Source organism: Giraffa tippelskirchi, chromosome 2 (genome assembly GCF_054371585.1).
Source record: "Giraffa tippelskirchi isolate mGirTip1 chromosome 2, T2T-mGirTip1v1.2.pri, whole genome shotgun sequence".
Taxonomy (NCBI): domain Eukaryota; kingdom Metazoa; phylum Chordata; class Mammalia; order Artiodactyla; family Giraffidae; genus Giraffa; species Giraffa tippelskirchi.
The window spans coordinates 165,742,529-165,762,183 of NC_137276.1; the positions used below are offsets into that span (position 1 = coordinate 165,742,529).

At 43.1% G+C, this 19,655-nt stretch overlaps 1 protein-coding gene and 1 long non-coding RNA gene across 3 annotated transcripts in view; one reads left to right on the forward strand and one right to left on the reverse strand.

Annotated features, from left to right (window-relative positions):
- The window catches only part of LOC145538872 (uncharacterized), a 39,081-nt gene that overhangs the window by 8,991 nt on the left and 10,435 nt on the right, over positions 1–19,655 (forward strand). The gene's annotated exons all lie outside the window — the stretch shown is intronic.
- UMPS (uridine monophosphate synthetase) overlaps positions 3,974–19,655 on the reverse strand; it is a 48,051-nt gene continuing 32,369 nt past the window's right edge. The window contains exon 6 of one of the 2 annotated variants that reach the window (XM_081571716.1): positions 3,974–8,661. In XM_081571716.1, the coding sequence (XP_081427842.1) occupies positions 8,492–8,661 (170 nt within the window). In that variant the 3' untranslated portion in view covers positions 3,974–8,491. Of the gene's footprint in view, positions 8,680–19,655 lie in introns of both variants that reach the window. The other variant, XM_081571715.1, reaches the window with a different exon arrangement.

The following is a 19,655-nucleotide window of genomic DNA, read 5'->3' on the forward strand; positions in this document are numbered from 1 at the left end:
CTCAGCCTTTAGTCTCAAAGGCCCGCTGTATCTTTATTCCATCAGAGTTGTTCATTTCTCCTCCTTTTAGAGCCTCATGCGGGTTTTGCTCTAAGGCCCTAATTTGGAATCCAGATAAAACAGCCAGCCTTCCCGAGAAAGTCCCAGAGTTGCCTCTTTGTGGTTGGAAATGGCAATGCACTAATTGCCGTTTTTTGATCAATAGCCAGGGCTCATGCCTCTGGGATCAATACAAATCGTAAATATTGAACCTCCTGCTGTGAGATCTAAGCCTTGGTTTGAGAGCCTTTATATTCCCTTTTATACCAGAAAATTCAGGACCCTAAGAGTATTTTGACCTAAATGTTGTTTGGTCTCACTACTTATCAATAAATCATCAACAGATTGTAGCAGAGTTCCCTTGCTAATCCATTTCCAGAAACATGGGAACTGTCTGGAAAACCCTCTGGAATCACTGTCCAGTATATTGGATAGCCTCCAGGGTGTCAGGGTCCCTCCATTCAAAGGCAAAAAGGTATTGAGAGTCTGGATGCAGGGGAATACAGAAAAATGCATCTTTGAGGACCAAAACAGAAATACTGGGCTCTCCCTGACACTTGGATGAGGAGGGTGAATGGGTTTGGCACCTGTGGGTGAATAGGGAGGACTGGCTCATTCACCGCTTGTAAGTCTTGCACAAACTGATACTCCTATTAGGCTTGTAAACAGCGAGGATCGAGGTGTTACAAGGGAATTGGCAGGATGTAATGAGTCTGTGTTTTAGGAATTTGCTGAATGGCAGTTGGACTCCCCTCAGGGCCTCAGGCTTTTAAAGGGTATTTTCTGTTCCCGGGGTATTTTTCCTGAGGCCCTAACTTTATTTTTATTAGGAGAACTTATCTTGCCCTTCCTGGTACCAAACTATCCCAAACTGCAGGGTCTACTTGTTCTCTGATTTCTTAAGGAATGTTTTGATGCCCAATAGGTGAGTCATCTGGGGTTACTAATAGATGCATTCTCAGTTCAGATGCTTTACCTCCTTGGACTTCACCCTGTCCTAAGAATATACTAGTCCCTAACTTATCTAGCAGATCTCTCCCGAGGAGGGGGACAGGGCGTTCTGGCATATACAAAAAGGCATGAGTAATAATAATGGACCCACCTCCTCAGGCAAGGAAGAGGAGAAGTAAATCGCTCTCCCTTTGGCAGCCCATCAACTCCTGCCACAGTACAGTCCATGGATGGAGAGGGGGCCGGCTGGTCAAGTCAGAACAGAGCAGGCACCTCCAGTGTCTACAGGAAATGCAGTTCTCCTGCCTACCACATCGAGGGTGACCCGAAGCTCCCCGGGGATAATGAGGGTGGATCGAGTGGAATCTGGAGCCGGGCACCACTTGGGCCCCATCAGTTGGTGTTCGAGAATCTCTCATCCGAGGGATTCACAAGGAACTGGGGCCAGTCAGGGTTGCCACAGGAGGGCGCTCAGGCCATTCCCCCTTCCAGTGGCCCCCTTTCTGACAAAGATGCACAATGGTTCGGGCTTAGACAGCTCCTTGGTGGTCTGTCCAGCCTACTCAGCCCACCCCCCCGCCCAGGGTGCTCTCGAGGTGGTGGGTGAATCAGAGCAGCCAGAAACTGTGTTTCATTAGCCTCTTATCCTTATTGTCCATTAAGTCTTGGTTGTTACAGACTTTGAAGGCCTCCTCTACCAAGGCTGACAGTGGGGTTTGAGCCCAGCCTCAAGCTTCTGTAATTTTCTCCAGATACCTGGAGTAGTTTGGTGGTAAAATGCATGGCCAATAGTGTCCTCCCTTTGGCAGACTCGGGGTCTGTATTGGTGTATGTCCTGAATGCCTCTTTCACCCAGCTGAGAAAGACTGCTGGGTTTTCACCTTCTTCCTGTGTAACCTCTCAGACCTCATCATAGTTTACAAGCTTCACCATGTGCCTTTTCATTCCTTCTGATCGACAAGTAATGTCTCCCCCTAGCCTGGGCTTACACAGTCCTCTAGTCCCAGGGTGAGTCATGTTCTGGGAGTGCATCCCCTCCTGCCTGATGAGGTTGGTGGTGTGGATTGGTGGCCAGGAGGCCAGCTGTTCCCTGGCCTTTGTGAGTATCCTGTCCTTTTCATCCCCGGTGTACCAATGGGCCAGAATAACCATGATGTCCTGCCAGGTGAGAGAGAATGCCAACCCCAGCCTGACCAATTCATCCCTAAACCTGTCAGGGTTCTCTGAGAACCTGGCAAACCTCTCCTTACAGATGAACCCAGTTAGTTTAAGCTCTCTCTTTGGGATGTTCTAGGGGCCTCTTGAAGCACCCCAAAGTTAACTGGAAGTCAAGAGAATTTCAATTAGATTAAAAAAAAATTCCACACAATGATTTTTTAATTATTTTTTAAAATAGTAATTATTTGGCTGTGCCGGTTATTAGCTGCAGCACACGAGATCTTCAATCTTCGTTGCAACATGCACGATCTTTAGTTGCGGCTGACCAGGGATTGACCAGTTTCCTGACCAGAGATTGAAACTGGGTCCCGGCATTGGGAGTGCAGAATCTTAGCCACTGGACCCACAGGGAAGTCCTTCAATTAGAATTTGATATTTGGGAAGTCTGTCAACATTTTTTAAAAGTTTCAAAACACCTGGTCAGGTAGGAATTAGGTTTCTGTGAAACAATACTTACTCATTGAGCTAAGGTGGGGAAAAAAACCAAAAATAAATATTGATCACTTAAAGGCACAGGAACTCAATCAGTCTGTTATCAAAAGCAGCATTCTAGGACAACATTGTTCTCTTATGAGAAACCAAATCCAGTCTTGCATCAGCCTACTCATAATAAAATCCATTTACCTAGTTAAATTTAATCCAGCCTTTGAAAATTCTGACCACATGCAAAATTCTTTTCTCAATGTTCCTCTTCCGCAAACCTGCAACTTTCTATAGCCATACTTTGTCCCTTATTCTTTCCCCATTCACAATAGCCAGCTCTAGGACAAAAATCACCCTTTTCCCTTTCAACAAAATATATTTGCATTCCTCATACCTTCTTTTCTGAAAACACACATGCTACTTTCCTAAAGCAACCATGAACTGTCCTCTACATTAGCATACATCTCAAGGTGGCACCAGCATTAGTTTCTCTCTCACAGGAAGACAAAATAGGTCAATTTAGAATAGACCTGCTTAGCAATTAATGTTCCAGTATTTTATCTTATTTGAAATGATCTGGATATTCAGTGAATTCCTGTCATTTAAGTTAATTTTTAAATTTACCAAAATTTGGACTGTTTTACGTGGGTGTTTCCAAGATGTAATTCCTGTACAGTTTACCAAAACCGATACGCGGGACTCTCACCCGAGTCCAACACTATATAGAAATCTGCTGCTTCAGCCCGTTCCCAGTGGGCTTCTCTTGGTGGCAGGAAAATAAAGTCGAGAATATTGGGACAATTGGACTTCAAGCCACTAAACGATATGAGGTTTAAACCTCTATCACTCTCATATATCTTTGGTCAGGGAGATCCCGCTGGACCAAGGTCTACAGAGTGTGAGGTGAGCCTCTCCCACCTCTGCTTGTCACCATCAAGGGAGCCACTACTGAAAAGAGAGCAGGTCTCACAAGCTGAGAGGAGCGATGCTGTAGCTGCCAACGTCCACGGTCTCAGAAGCATGGGACAGAGGGAGGAGAGGACAGAGAGAAGACACAGAAGTAGATATTTCAGGAGAGGGAAAGGGACAAAGGACAAAGGGGAGGGGGAGAGTGTTGCCTGGATGAGGGCAGGAGGCCAGACTTACCAAACATGGTGACACTGAAAGAAGTTCAATTGGTCACTTGTCACCCAAGGTGAAGCTGTGTTCAGTGTTCCCAGAGGTGCCCAGATCCTCTCCCCAGAAGGGAACAAGCCCCACGTTGGGCACCACAAAATATGTTACCAGCTAGGGTTCTTGACATCCTGAATCAATAGAAATTAATCAGAGGCCAGACAAGAAATTCAGGCATGGCTTTATTGAGGTCCCTGTTGCAGCAGGGACAAGTAAGAACGATCAACAGGTTCTCTTGCTTGCTTGCTTGCGGGTGGAGTGGGGATGGGGGGTGAGCTTGTTCCTTATATGGGATGAGAGTAGGCATGTGTCCAGGGGTCAGGCTGGTTTGCCCACCCTTAGGTGGTATTGTGTGCAGGGGCCATGGGCAGTTCCCTGCTTTTTTGCTCCAGGCTCTTCAAAAGTGGCAGGTGGGTTTTTTGGTCCCTTTGTATCTTTTGTCCAGAATTTGCCCCAACTGCACATGCACTCAGCCCCATACAGTTTCTTTGTATTTTGTTGCTCGAGGAGAGATGTGTCTGGGTGCAGAATACTATAGCACTGCAGCAAAGGGTCCCAGGTCTCAGCCTGTTGCAGTGGAAGGAAAGACGAGCTGTGTCTCAGGATGGTATGGAAGTACCTTTGAACCTTTAGTAAGTTCCTTAATGACTGGGATGATGTATATCGCGTTCACTCCGTGTTCAATAAATTGACTCTTTTCGACCCCATGGACTATACAGTCCATAGAATTCGCCAGAATACTGGAGTGGGTAGTCTTTCCCTTCTCCAGGCTATCTTCCCAACCCAGGGATTGAACCCAGGTCTCCCACATTGCAGGTGGATTCTTTACCAGCTGAGCCACAAGGGAAGCCCAGGCTAAATGATGGAAGAATCTTATATATATACTATGTATCTGCATGTTGACAGAAAAGGGAGGAAAGTTGAATATATCTACTTTACAGAAAGTGTAAGAACAAAATTACCAAACTGGAAGGTAAGGACAGGGATTCTAATTCTTACTCTGCCTGTAATTGGCTCTTCTGTAACCTTGGAGTGGGTAGCCATTCCCTCTCCAGGGGATCTTCCCAACCCAGGGATTGAACCCAGGTCTCCTGCATTGCAGGCAGATTCTTTACCTTCTGAGTCATCAGGGAAGCCCAATCATTTTCCAGTGGGCTTCAATTTTATCTGTGAAATGGGGTGATCAAATTAGATGACCTCTAGAGAGCTTTCAGACTCAAGTTTCCTGATTCTGGGCTACATATAGTCACTGCATCAGTGGCGGACTGGTCCCAATATTGCCAGATTCCTCCCCGCCCCCACCAACCTGTGTACTCCCAGCCTCCCCCAATGAGCCTTTTCATGAATCAGAGCACTGAGGTACACCACGAATGCTCACAGCCAGGCTGCAACAGCTGGATGGATCAGGTGGCTGGGCTCAGGATTCCTGGTTGTGATGGGCCTTTCTCAAGCCCAGTTGGATTCCTTCCCTTTGCAAGGGATTATTCCTCTAGATGCTTATAAAATTTTCCATCCTTGAAATTCAGTCATATTGACAGGATGTGCCCAGGTGTATACCTTTGTCCATAACATCCACCTAGGACTTAGTGGGCCCTTTGCTTCTGCAGACGCAAGTGTTTTTTTGTAACTGTGAAAAGTTTCCTCAATTATGTCTATAATTATTTCCGGTCCTTACATTGTTTTTTCCTCTTTATATTCATGAATCTGTTCTCTAAGCCTCTCATCTACTCCCTCATTATTTCCATTTCCCTGACCCTTTGTTTTGAATTTTGGTATGTCTTCCACTTGATCTTCCTGCCCACAGATGTAGTTCTCAATATTATCATACCATCTTGAAATTTTTCCACCTAATTTTCGCCTTCAAATCAAAACAAATCATTTCAGCGCCCCCCCTCCAGGGCCCCCCAACACACACAAACTGTCATCCTGTTCTTGCTAGCCTGAAGTGGGTCTGCTTCCCGTGGCAGCCCCTCTTCCCCAGAAGGCCCTACTCTCACATTCATTCAGAAGCACTTGCTGGGCCTGCTCCAGATGCAGTTACTGCACTGAGCAGGTGAAATCCCTGTGCTCTTAGAGCTACACCTATCACAGGTGGTTCTTTTTGCTTTCCTCCCCTGGTTGCTGGATTTCCTCAGGTACTTTCTTTCGTCCCCTTGTACCACCCCCACCCTGCACCCCCCCACCCCCGCCAGCACTTGACCCTCATGTAGCAGTAGACCTATCGTTGGTAGGAGGCCCACAGACTGCATCTATGGGCCAGCATTGCAGTGACCACAACAGGCTGTCAGAAACCTCAGCTCCTCCCAAGCAAGGGCCATCCAGCTGGTGTTCTGACGTACACACACACACAGGCATGCATCCTAGTCCTGAGCCTCCCTGCTCTTGCTCCTTGTGTCCACCCACCTCAAAGGAGACAATGCCTTGTACCTGTCCTCTTCTCTTGAGATCCTGGCAGACTGTGGTGGTGCTTCTGGGCCTTGCCTACGTGGACCCAGCAGCATTAGGTTCAGGAGAAGTAGGTGAGTGGGAGCTGTGTGTTCTCAGGCTGTCATCCTTACCCTCTGGTGCCCGTTTTCCAGAGACTGATGACGGTCCACATCAGCATGGGTGAGAGTGAGCTGGGTCTGAGCCCTAGGCCTGTGTTGCTCACAAGCTGGTTGTGAACAGTGTCTGTGCACCTATAGCTCTAAACTGAGGAGAGGACCAGGGTTCTGAAGCTCCTGCACCACTACACATCCACTGCCCTTTGCTGTCCTAAACACCTGGAGTGTAGGAAGAGGCCAGTGCTCATATCCTCCACTCCCATTACTCAGATGTTGTTCTGGGCGCCCTGTGAGGACTGTCCCCACATTCTTCACTACGGTCAGGTGTTTTCAATATTCTTTGACCACAAAAGGGCTGAACTATCAAAAATGTCTCTAAAATACTTCTAAGCTGAATAACCCCCTCATAGGTCCTGGACAGCCAAATTCTTCTTTGTCTTGTCTTATTCAATCTGTGCTTCAAAATTATATGATTCCAGTATGTCTGCAATGGGCGTAGTCTTGAGAAACATCAAAATCACCTGAAGTACCTGTTATAAATGCAGATTTCCAGGCCACACCTCCTGTCTGCTAAAACAGAATCTCTGATGCTGGGGCCCAGGTGGTTTTTTGATGCTCCTGACTTCCCTTCATTACCCCCGAGAAGGGGCCCTGAGTGAACTTCAGTACCAGAACTGCTTATGTCAGGAGTGGGTTTCTCAGCAGGAGGTGAAGACCCCAAGAACTATCTTTCTTGCAGAAGAAAAATGTGACGAACCAGGGCAGTGATGCGCTAAGTGTGGTCCCTGCACCAGCATTAGCATTGCCTGAAAACTTGTTAGAAATGCAAACTTTCATGTCCTGTCCTAGAACTATGCAAAGTCAGAAACACTGGGGCTGGGCCAGCATCTGATTTAATGAGCTTCTATGTGATTCTGATGCATGCTGAAGTGCGAGAATCTCAGAACATTACTGTAAAGGTGTCTCAGCCTTGAAGTCACCAAAACTTTGAAGACAATTCCTAACTTTCAGCTCCTCTAGAGTAGCCCCAAGGTCACACCTCTTCCATTTCCTTCCAACCTTATTCTGTGATCATTTCCCTTTCCCAGTGGAAACTTCTCTGGAGCTGCAGCACTGGGACCCGAAGCTGAACTGGACTTTAGGGCAGAGGTGATTAAGTGTAGACTCTAAGATAAGCCTTGAACGTGTAATGGGGCCATTTCAAAATGGATCATCTGAGCCCACATCCTTCACTCCCCTTTAAGATGCTTCCTGAACAGATCAATTTCTTTGGAGAACAGGGATCATCCAGAAACCAAGAATTTCTAGGAAAAAGTGCAGTTGTGGCCAGAGTGAGAGGGCTGCCTGACTGCCACATGTGTGAGGAAAGGTGGATGTGCCCAGCCCCACCACTGTGGAATCCCAAGCTTGTCACCAACTTCAGCTCTGTCGCTGGGCTCCTTTCTGAATATGAAGGCTGACATCCCTCTCTAGCAATGGCCTTTGGGACAATCATGTAGGATCCTCTGGCAAACTTCCAAGCGGAACCTCTTGACACTGTTGTCTTTTTAAATAAATGAAAGAGCAGCTGGTCTATTTGTAATAGAGAAGCCCTCTCCATGTTGAAATGAAAGCCAGATACTGGCTTCAGGGGCTCATCTCCTGCTTCCCCAGCAGGCCCCCTCCAGTGAGTGAGCAGCAGCAGTGCTGGGAGCTAGCACCATTACTTTTAGGCAGAATGGCTAATATTTAAATATCATTAGGGTACCACATTAGACACAGAATAAAGGACACGGAAATGTTGTAGGTTTTAGCCTCTTCATGACCTAAAATTTCTGTCTCTTGGCAGTTAAAAGAATCAAAATGTCTGATCTAGAGATGGGGGTTGCGGGGGCGGTTCTCAAATGTGGAACATTCTAACAGGATAGGTTTGATTGCCTAACCAACATTACTCTCAATAAAAGAAATCTTGAACTGATTATAGTGACAGTGCAGTGATCATAAGTCATTAAGTATTTCCTGTAGACCGTGGTAACTCCAGTTCCACACAGGACCCATGGAAGAATCCAAGCAGGATTAAAGGATGCTTATTGTTTCAAGCCAGTAGCATCTCAGGAATCCATGTATCTATCTTCAGGGCCGTCCCAAAAATGTATCCAAGATGCTCAGACAGCAAGCCTACTCAAGTAAGCTTCCCAAGCAGCTTTTCTGTACATTTCGGCTGCTTCCAGATGATTAGCTGATGTTATTATGCCCCGGCCCACAATGATGATATCAGAGCCTCGTTTGCCAATGACTTCTCGTGGGCTGTGGTACTGCTGGCCAAGATTATCACCTACAAACACACAGAAGTCTGTTTAATACAGAAAATGAAAAAAACCTGTCAAGTCACCTTTCTGAGAAGTATCTAACCTGATTTAAATAAGAATATGCTCTTGTTCACCATGCCCCTTCTACACAGCAAATGAATAAAAGCAGGTGAAGAGACTCTTAAACTGGCCAGAGACCTCCACAGTGGAAACAGACGCTCACCAATTCCTTTCTGATGTCTAATTTTAGAGCATTTACACTTTAACAGTATCAAAAAAAAAAAAAATTATTTTGCCCCCTAAGGTTCAATACTAAATATAGTGCAACAAAAAAAGCCTCACAATTGAAGACTACTTAGTATATATTTCAGAATCACTGTGCCATGCTGTTGGAAAAGTCCTCATGAGGCATCTAACATGACCACAACCATGTGCATGAAGCTTTCCCTGCAACTCTACCAAATGCTTAGATTATGTACAGATCCTAATTCTTAATTCTGGCTTTTTTTTTAAGATTTTTTTTTTTTTTACTGAAGTGTAACTGACAGATAACATTAGTTTTAGGTGTACATCATGATTCAGTATTTGGATACATCATCACAGTGAGTCTAATTAACATCTGTTACCTTATATAACCACAGAATATTTTTTTTCTTGTGATAAGAACTTTTAAGATTTACTACTTTCAATTTCTAGCAACTTTCAAATAGCAACAAATTCTGCGTGCTGTACATTACATCCTCATGACTTACTCTGTAATTGGAAGTCTCTACCCTTTGACTCCCTTCATCCTTTCCATCCATCCCATCCAACCCCACCCTACAACTCTGGGAGTAATCAATCTGTTTTGTCTATGAGCTTAGAAGCGATCATAGTATTTGTCTTCTCTGACTTATTTCACTTAGCACAGTACCCTCAAGGCTATCTATCCATATTGTCACAAATGGTAAGGTTTCCTTTTTTTTAAATAGCTGAGTAATATTCCATTGTGTATATATACTACATCTTCTCTATCCACTCATCCATCAGTGGGCACTTAGGCTGTTTCCATATCTTGGCTGTGGTAAATAATGCTGTTGTGAACGTGGGGGTGCAAGTATCTCTTTGAATTAGTGTTTTTGTTTTCTTTGTATAAATACCCAGAAGTGGAGCTGCTGGATCATATGGTAGCTCTATTTTTAATTTTTTGAGGAACCTCCATACTGTTTTCCATAGGAGCTGCACCAATTTACATTCTCACATACAGTGCACAAGGGTTCCCTTTTCTCTACATTCTCACCAACACTTGTTATTTCAAGTGATAGTGGGCATCCTTGTTTTGTTTCTGATCATAGAGAAAAGGCTTTGATCTAGTCATTCTAACAAGTGAGAGCTGGTATCTCATTGTGGTTTTGTTTTGCATTTTCCTGATGATCAGTGATGCTGAGCATCTTTTCATGCGTTTGTTGGCCATTTGTATTCTTTTTGAAAACTGTTTATTCAGATCCTCTGCCAATTTAAAAATATTTACTTATTTTTATTTATTTGGCTGTGCTGGGTCTTGGTTGGGGCATGTGGGATCTTGAGGTGGGGCACGTGGGATTTTTAGTTGGGTCATGTGGGATCTAGTTCCCTGATCAGGGATCGAACCTGGGCCCCCTGCTTTGGGAGCATGCAGTCTTGGCCACTGGACCATCAGGGAAATACCCTTTGCCAATTTTTTAATCTGATTGTTTTTTTGTTCTTATTGAAGCTGTATGAATTCTTTACATTTGTACACTAACCCCTTATCAGACATATGATTTGGAAATATGTTCTATCATTCAGTAAGTGAAAGTGTTAGTTGCTCAGTCGTGTCCAACTCTTTGTGATCCCATGGACTGTAGCCTGCCAGGCTCCTCTGTCCATGGGATTCTCTAGGCAAGAATATGGAGTGGATTGCCACTTCCTTCTCCAGATGATCTTCCCAACCCAGGTCTCCTGCAGTGCAGGCAGGCTCTTGACCATCTGAGCCACCAGGGACACAATCACTCAATAAGTTGCCTTTTTATTTTACTGGTTTCCTTTGCCGTGTAGAAGCTTTTAAGTTTGATGAAGTCCCACTTGTTAATTTCTGCTTTTGTCGTCTTGGAGTCAAGACTTAAAAAATCATTGACAAGACCAATGTTAAGAAGATTACCACATACGTTTTATTCTAGTAACAGATTTTACATTCATGGCTTTAAGCCATTTTGAATTAAGCTTTGTGTATGGTATAAGATAGTGGTCCAGTTTCATTCCCTTGCATGTGGCTAACCAGTTTTCTCAACACCACTTTATTGAAGAGGCTGTCCTATCCTCATTGTATATTCTTGGCTCCTTTCAAAAACTAATTGACCATATATGTGTGGGTTAATTTCTGGGCTATTTTGTTCCATTGACCTAGGTGTCTGTTTTTAGATTATTATAGTTTTATAATATAATTTGAAATCACGGAGTGTGATGCCTCCAGTTTTATTATTCTTTCACAGACTGCTTTGGCTATTTGATCTCTTCTGTGAGTCCAAAGAAATTTTAGGACTCTTTGTTCTATTTCTGTGAAAAGTGCTATTGGATTGTTAATAGAGATTACATTGAATCTATAATTTGCTTTGGGTCATTCAGATATCTTTACAAGATTCTTCTAGTATATGAGCATGAGATATCTTTCCATTTCTTTGTGTGCTGTCATTCAAAAATGATTTTGTCTTATGGTTTTCATTGTACAGGTCTTTCACCTCCTTGGTTAAATTTACTTGTAGGTATTTTTTCTGATGTAATTGTGAATGGGATTGTTTCTTAATTTCTTTCTGTTAGTATATAAAAATGCAACAGATTTTTGACCTTGTATCCTATTAGTTCTAACAGTTTTTTTGAGTCTGTAGGGTTTCCTAGTTTGTCTTCTACAAATAGTGACAGTTTTACTACTTCCTTTACAATTAGGGTACTTTTTGTTATACTTTTTCTTGACTAATTTCTCTGGCTAGGATCTCCAAAACTAAGTTGAATAAAAGTGGCAAAAGTGGGCATTGCTGTTGTGTTTCTGATCTTAGAGGAAAACCTTTCACTCTTTTCAGTAGGATGTTGGTTATGGTCTTAATTATGTTGAGGTAAGTTCTCTCTATAGTCACTTTGTTAAGTCTTTCTCATAAATGGATGCTGAATTTTGTCAAATACTTTTTCAGCATCTACTGAGTCTCTCCTTCCTTCTGTTGTTTTCTTCCACTTGCATATGAGTTTCTTTAGTAGTATGCTTAGATTCCTTTCTCTTCATCTTCTGCTTATCTGCCACCCCACTCCAGTACTCTTGCCTGGAAAATCCCATGGACGGAGGAGCCTGGTAGGCTGTAGCCCATGGGGTCGCTAAGAGTCAGACATGGCTGAGCAACTTCACTTTCACTTTTCCTGTTCATGCACTGGAGAAGGAAATGGCAACCCACTCCAGTATTCTTGCCTGGAGAATCCCAGGGATGGCGGAGCCTGGTGGGCTGCCGTCTGTGGGGTCGCACAGAGTCGGACACAACTGAAGCGACTTAGCAACAGCAGCAGCAGTGCTTTGTGATTACCATGTGGTTTATATATAACTTGTATCCATCACAGTCTATTTTCATTTGATAATTTAAATTTGACTGCATTCTAAATCTCTACATGTTCATTCCCTTCACAGTTTTGTTTTTGATGTTACATTTTACATCTTTTTGTCTTATATGTTCTTTAACTAATTACTATAGTTGTAATTATTTTCACTACTTTTGTCTCAACCTTTTAGGTGGTTGATCCACTACCTTGACTATGTATTTGCTTTTTCAGTGAAACTTATTCTTTCCTAAATGTTCTTGTTACTAATTAGCACCATTTCTTTTCAGCCTAAAGAAGTCCTTTTAACATTTCTTTGTTAAAGCCAGTGTAGCAATGCTTGAACTCATTTATTAGACTTGCTAATCTGGAAAACTCTCTTCAATTCTGAGTAACTCTGCTGGGTAGAGTACTTTGTTGCAAGTTTGTTGTTCTTTCCTTCACACTTCGGCTATATTATGCCACTGCTTTCTGGTTTGCAAAGTTTCTGCTGAAAAATCTGCTGATAGTCTCATGGGGGTATACTTGTATAAAAGAAGTTTTTCTCTTGGTGCTTTTAAGATTCTCTCCTTATCTTTAGCTTTTGGTGTTTTAATTATAATGTGTCTTGATGTGGGTCTCTCTGGGCTCATTTCATCTGGGACACTCTGGGATTTCTGAGTCTGGATGTCTATTTCCTTCCCTAGAGTAGGGAAGTTTCTACCCTTTTTTCTATCTTTTCTTCTTGGGACTCCTGTAAATCTTTTAAGCTATCTTTACTTTTTTTCTTTTTTTTGGTTTTGCTGTCCTGACTGGGTGAGTTCCACTGTGTTTTCCTCAAGTTCCTTTCTTTGCTTCACCTAGTCTACTACTGAACCCCTCTAGTGTTTTTTTCAGTTATGTTATTATATTCCTCAACTTTGTGACTAATACGTATATTTTCCACCTCTCTTGAAGTTGAGTTTGGGGAGCATCTTTATGACCATTACTTTGAACTTATTATTAGGTAAATTACTTATCTCCATTTCATTAAGGTATTTTCCCCTGAGGCTTTTATCTTGTTCTTTTATTTGGAACGCTTGCCTCTGTTTCTTCATTTTGCTTTTCTCTGGGTTGGTTTCTATGCATTAGATGAAACACTGTCTCTCCCAGTCTTGAAGGAGTAGCCTCAGGTAAGAGATGAACCCTGTCATTCAATCCTACCCTAGCTCCTGGTGGTTTCTCAAAGCTTCTGATTGTCAAAGCAGCCTATTTGTAACAGCTCCCAGTAACTGAGGGTGTGCCAAGACTTATCAGTGTCCCAAAGAGAAGGGGGTCTCAGTTAAGCACCTAGATTCATTCTCTGATTGCCATGGCTAGGACTTTCAAATCTATGTTGAATAAAAGTGGTAAGAGTGGACATCCTTGTCTTGTTCCTGATCTTAGAGGAAATGCTTTCAACTTTTCACCATGGTGGTTTTGTCATATATGGCCTTTAATATGTTGAAGTAGGTTCCCTCTATGCCCACTTTCTGGAGAGTCTTCATCATAAATGGGTATTGAATTTTGTCAAAAGCTTTTTCTGCATCTGTTGAGATGATCATATGGCTTTTATTCTCGATTTGTCAACGTGTTATATTACATTGATTGATTTGTGGATACTGAAAAATCCTTGCATCCCTGGAATAAATCTCACTTGATTGTGGTGTATGATCTTAATGTATGGTTGAGTTCAGTTTGCTGCTGCTGCTAAGTCACTTCAGTCATGTCTGACTCAGTGCGACCCCATAGATGGCAGCCCACCAGGCTCCACCGTCCCTGGGATTCTCCAGGCAAGAACACTGGAGTGGGTTGCCATTCCTTCTCCAATGCATGAAAGTGAAAATAAAGTCACTCAGTCATGTCCGACTCTTCGCAACCCCGTGGACTGCAGCCTACCAGGCTCCTCTGTCCATGGGATTTTCCAGGCAAGAGTACTGGAGTGGGCTGCCATTGCCTTCTCCGTCAGTTTGCTAGTATTTTGTTAAAGATTTTTGTGCCTGTATTCATCAGGATACTGGCCTGTAATTTTAATTTTTTTGTGGTATCTTTGTCTGATTTTGGTATCAGGGTGCCTAGTGGCCTCATAGAATGAATTTGGGAGTGTTCCTTCCTCTGCAGTTTTTTGGAGTAGTTTCAGAAGGATAGGTATTAACTTTTTCTAAATTTGATTGATAGAAATTAACTATGAAGCCATCTGGTCATGGATTTTTGTTGGGAGTTTTTTTACTCACAGTTTCAATTTTAGTACTTGTGATTGGTCTTTCTTTCTATTTCTTTCTTGTTCAGTCTTGGGAGTGTGTATCTTTCTAAAAATTTGTCCATTTCTTCTAGAGTGTCCATTTCATTGGCATATAGTTGCTTGTAGTAGTCTCTTCTGATCCTTTGGATTTGTGTTGTCTGTATTAACTTCTATTTTCTTTTGTATCCATTCAAGCAGTCTATGTTTTCTGGTTGGAGCATTTAATCCATTTACACTTACACTTTAATTACTGATATGTATGTTCATACTGCCTTTTTGTTAATTGCTTTGGATTTGCTTTTGTAGGCCTTTTTTTGTTCTCTTGTGATTTGATGAGTATCTTTAGAGTTGTGTTTGGATTCCTTTTTCTTTTGTGTTTGTATATCTACTGTAGATTTTTGGTTTGCTATTAACATGAGGTTTTATATAGCTCGCTCGCTCGCTCTCTATATATATGTACACACACACAAAATGGTTTTAAGTTGTTAGCCTCTCAATTTCAAATGCATTTCTAACATCTTGCATTTGTACTCTTCTCATGATTGCTGGTTTTGATATCAAATTTGTATGTGGATGATTTTCTACCTTTATGTGTGCCTTTATTGGTGAGTTTTTCCACTCATAATTTTTTCTAGTTGGGGCCTTTTCCGTCTAGAGAAGTTCCTTTAGCATTTGTTGTAAAACTGTTTTGACAGTGCTGGATACTCTTATTAGCTTTTGTTGGTCTGTAAAGCTTTTGATCTCTCTAATGTGAATAAGTGCCTTGCTGGGTAGATATTCTTGGTTGTAGGTTTTTATCTTTCATCATTTTAAATATATCATGCCACTCCCTTCTGGCCTGCAGACTTTCTGCTGACAAATCAGCTGATAAGTTTATGGGGAGTCCCTTTTATGCTATCTATCTGTTGCTTTTAATATTTTCTCTTTGTCTTTAGTCACTTTGATTAATGTTTCTCTGTGCTCCTCCTAGAGTTTATCCTGTATGGGACTCTCTGCTTCCTGGACTTGAGTATCTCCTTTCCCATGCTGGGAAAGTTTATGGACATTATCTCTTAAAATGTTTCCTAAGGTCCTTTCTCTTTCTCCCTCTGGGACCACTATAATGTGAATGTTGGCGCATTTAATGTTGTTCCACGAGCCCAGTTGGGTTTCAGAGCTACATGTTTTGGAGGGCTCATCTCTCAGGTTCAAGTCTTAAAAAACTTGGGATTGCCTATGTGTAGTTCAAACTCTTTGCTCCTCAGGAAATGCTCTGGGTTTTGAGTTCCACTTTAAATTTGGGTCTCCATACCAGTGGTGAGGCCCCAGTATCAAGATGGTTTTTCTTGTTTGTCTAATGTACAGTGCTCAGCCAGCTCTTAGGTTTTTTCCAGGGGAAACTGTTACACAAGTAGCTACAGACTCGGCATGTCTGGGAGGAGATTGGCTCAGGATTATCCTACATTGCTATCTTGAACCAGAAACCAATTTTTTCTTTCCTTTTAAATTCTGCTGTTCCAGAAGCATTCTGGTAAGTGGTGTATTGTTACCTTTCAAATCCAAGATGCTTTAAAAATCCCAGATCCTAACTGTACTATCTACTCGAAAAACTTTGGCAGCTTCCAATGAATATTACTAACTAACAAACCGAGTCCTCTATGCCAAGATATTGTGCTAAGTGCATGACACACATTATCTCATTTAAGCCTCTCAACAACTCTGAGGTTCAACAATGTTGCTATCCACATTTTACAGATCAAGAAAATGAGACCTACACAAGAAAACTGATTTGTCTAAAGATACTGGAAGGGCTAGGAATCCAAATCCAACCAACTCATAAAATGTTTAGCACAAATATAGACCTTAAAATAAAAATTGTCAAGTACTTTTTGTTATTTAGTTGCTAAGTTGTGCCCACCTCTTATGCCATTGGATGGACTGCAGTCCTCCAGGCTCCCCTGTCCATGGGATTCTCCAGGCAAGAATACTGGTGTGGGTTGCCATTTCCTTCTCCAGGGGACTCTTCCTGACTCAGGGATCAAATGTGCTTGGCAGGTGGATTCTTTACAACTCACCCATCTGAGAAGTCCCTCAAGTATTACAGCAACTATTTAGTTCAGTTCAGTCACTCAGTTGTGTCCAACTCTTTTTTGAGACCCCAGGGACTGCAGCACATCAGGCCTCCCTGTTCATCACCAACTCTCAGAGTTTACTCAAACTCATGTCCATTGAGTTGGTGATGCCATCCCCTTCTCCTCCTGCCTTCAATCTTTCCCAGCATCAGGGTCTTTTCAAATGAGTCAGTTCTTCACATCAGGTGGCCAAAGTATTGGGAGTTTCAGCTTCAGTCCTTCCACTGAATATTCAGGACTGATCTTCTTTAGGATGGACTGGTTGGATCTCCTTGCAGTCCAAGGGACTCTCAAGAGTCTTCTCCAACACCACAGTTCAAAAGCATCAATTCTTCGGCGCTCAGCTTTCTTCACCGTCCAACTCTCACATCCATACATGACTACTGGAAAAACCATAGCCGTGACTAGATGGGCCTTTGTTGGCAAAGTGATGTCTCTGCTTTTAAATATGCTGTCTAGGTTGGTCATAACTTTCCTTCCAAGGAGCAAGCATCTTTTAATTTCATGGCTGCAGTCACTATCTGCAGTAATTTTGGAGCTCCCCAAAATGAAGTCTGTCACGGTCTCCCCATCTATTTCCCATGGAGTGATGGGACCAGATGCCATGATCTTAGTTTTCTGAATGGTGAGCTTTAAGCCAACTTTTTCACTCTCCTCTTTCACTTTCATCAAGAGGCTCTTTAGTTCTTCTTCACTTTCTGCCATAAGGGTGGTGTCATCTGCATAGCTGAGGTTATTGATATTTCTCCTGGCAATCTTGATTCCAGCTTGTGCTTCCTCCAGTCCAGTGTTTCTCATGATATACTCTGCATATAAGTTAAATAACCAGGATGGCAATATACAGCCTTGACGTACTCCTTTCCCAATTTGCAACCAGTTTGTTGTTCCATGTCTGGTTCTAACTGTTGCTTCTTGACTTGCATACAGATTTCTCAGGAGGCAGGTCAAGTGGTCTGGTATTCCCATCTCGGGATTTCCACTGTTTATTGTGATCCACACAGTCAAAGGCTTTGGCATAGTCAATAAAGCAGAAGTAGATGTTTTTCTGGAACTCTCTTGCTTATTCAATGATCCAACGGATGTTGGCAATTTGATCTCTGGTTCCTCTGCCTTTTCTAAATCCAGCTTGAACATCTGGAAATTCACAGTTCACGTATTGCTGAAGCCTGGTTTGGAGAATTTTGAGCATTACTTTACTAGCGTGTGAGATGAGTGCAATTGTGCGGTAGTTTGGCATTGGGATGAAAACTGACCTTTTCCAGTCCTGTGGCCACTGCTGAGTTTTCCAAATTTGCTGGCATACTGAGTGCAGCACTTTCACAGCATCATCTTTTAAGGATTTGAAATAGCCCAACTGGAATTCCATCACCTCCACTAGCTTTGTTTGTAGTGATGCTTTCTAAGGCCCACCTGACTTCACACTCCAGGATGTCTAGCTCTGGGTGAGTGATCATACCATCATGGTTATCTCGGTCAGGAAGATCTTTTTTGTACAGTTCTTCTGTGTATTATTCTTGCCAGCTTGTCTTAGCATCTTCTGCTTCTGTTAGGTCCATACCATTTCTGTCCTTTATTGTGCCCATCTTTGCATGAAATGTTCCCTTGGTATCTCTAATCTTCTTGAAGAGATCTCTAGTCTTTCCCATTCTATTGTTTTCTTCTTGAAGAGATCTCTAGTCTTTCCCATTCTATTGTTTTCCTCTATTTCTTTGCACTGACCACTGAGGAAGGCTTTTTTAATCTCTCCTTGCTATTCTTTGGAACTCTGCATTCAAATGGGAATATCATCTTTCCTTTTTTCCTTTGCCTTTCGCCTCTCTTCTTTTCACAGCTATTTCCTCAGCAAGATGGTAGGCACTGGAGCGACTTTGAGGAGATACCCCATGTCCAAGGGCAAAGGAGAAACCCCAGCAAGACGGTAGGAGGGGCGAAATCACATTTAGAATCAAACCCCAAACCCGCCAGAGATGCTCAGAAGGCTCAAACATACCTTGTGCACACCACGACTCAGAGACCCCACAGAGACAGAACTGTGTTTGAGTGTCTCCTAAGGAGGTACGGGTCAGCAGTGGACTGCCACAGGGACAGGGGCTCTCGGTGCAGCAGACTTGGGTATGGCATAAGCCCTCTTGGAGGAGGTCGCCATTAACCGCACCATAGAGCCACCAGAACTTACACAGGACTAGGAATCAAACTCTTGGTGGGCACAAAGAGAATCTTGTGTGCACCAGGACCCAGGAGAAAGAGAGCAGTGACCCCACAAGAGGAGACTGACCCAGACTTGCCTGTAACTGTCCAGGAGTCTCTGGTGGAGGCATGGGTCAGCGGTGTCCTGCTGCAGGGATGGGGTCACTAAGTGTAGCAGAGCCATGGGACCTTTTGAAGAAGGTCATTACCTCCACCATAGTTTGGCCTTGGGTCAAATAACGGGGAGGGAACATGACCCTACTCATTAGAACAAGACCCAATTTCCCCCTCAGTCAGTCCCTTCCATCACGAAACTTCTGTTAGCCTCTTATCCTTCTCCATCAGAGGGGAGACAGGCTGAAATCCACAGTCACAGAAAACTAGCCAATCTGATCACATGGACCACAGCCTTGTCTAACTCAATGAAACTATGAGCCATGCCGTGTAGGACCACCCAAGACAGATGGATCATGGTGGAAAGTTCTGACAAAACATGGTCCACTGGAGAAGGGCATGGCAAACCACTTCAGTATTCTTGCCTTGAGAACCCCACAAACAGTATGAAAAGGCAAAAAGATGGACTCCCCAAGTCGGCAGGTACCCGACATGCTACTGGAGATCAGTGGAGAAATAACTCCAGAAAGAATGAAGAGATGGAGCCAAAGCAAGCACAAACAATGCACAGTTGTGGATGTGACTGGTGATGGAAGCAAAGTCCGATGCTATAAAGAGCAATATTGCATAGGAACCTGGAATGTTAGGTCCATGAATCAAGGCAAATTGGAAGTGGTCAAACAGGAGATGGCAAGAGTGAACGTTGACATTTTAGGAATCAGCAAACTAAATGGACTGGAATGGGTGAATTTAACTCAGATGATCATCATATCTACTACTGTGGGCAGGAATCCCT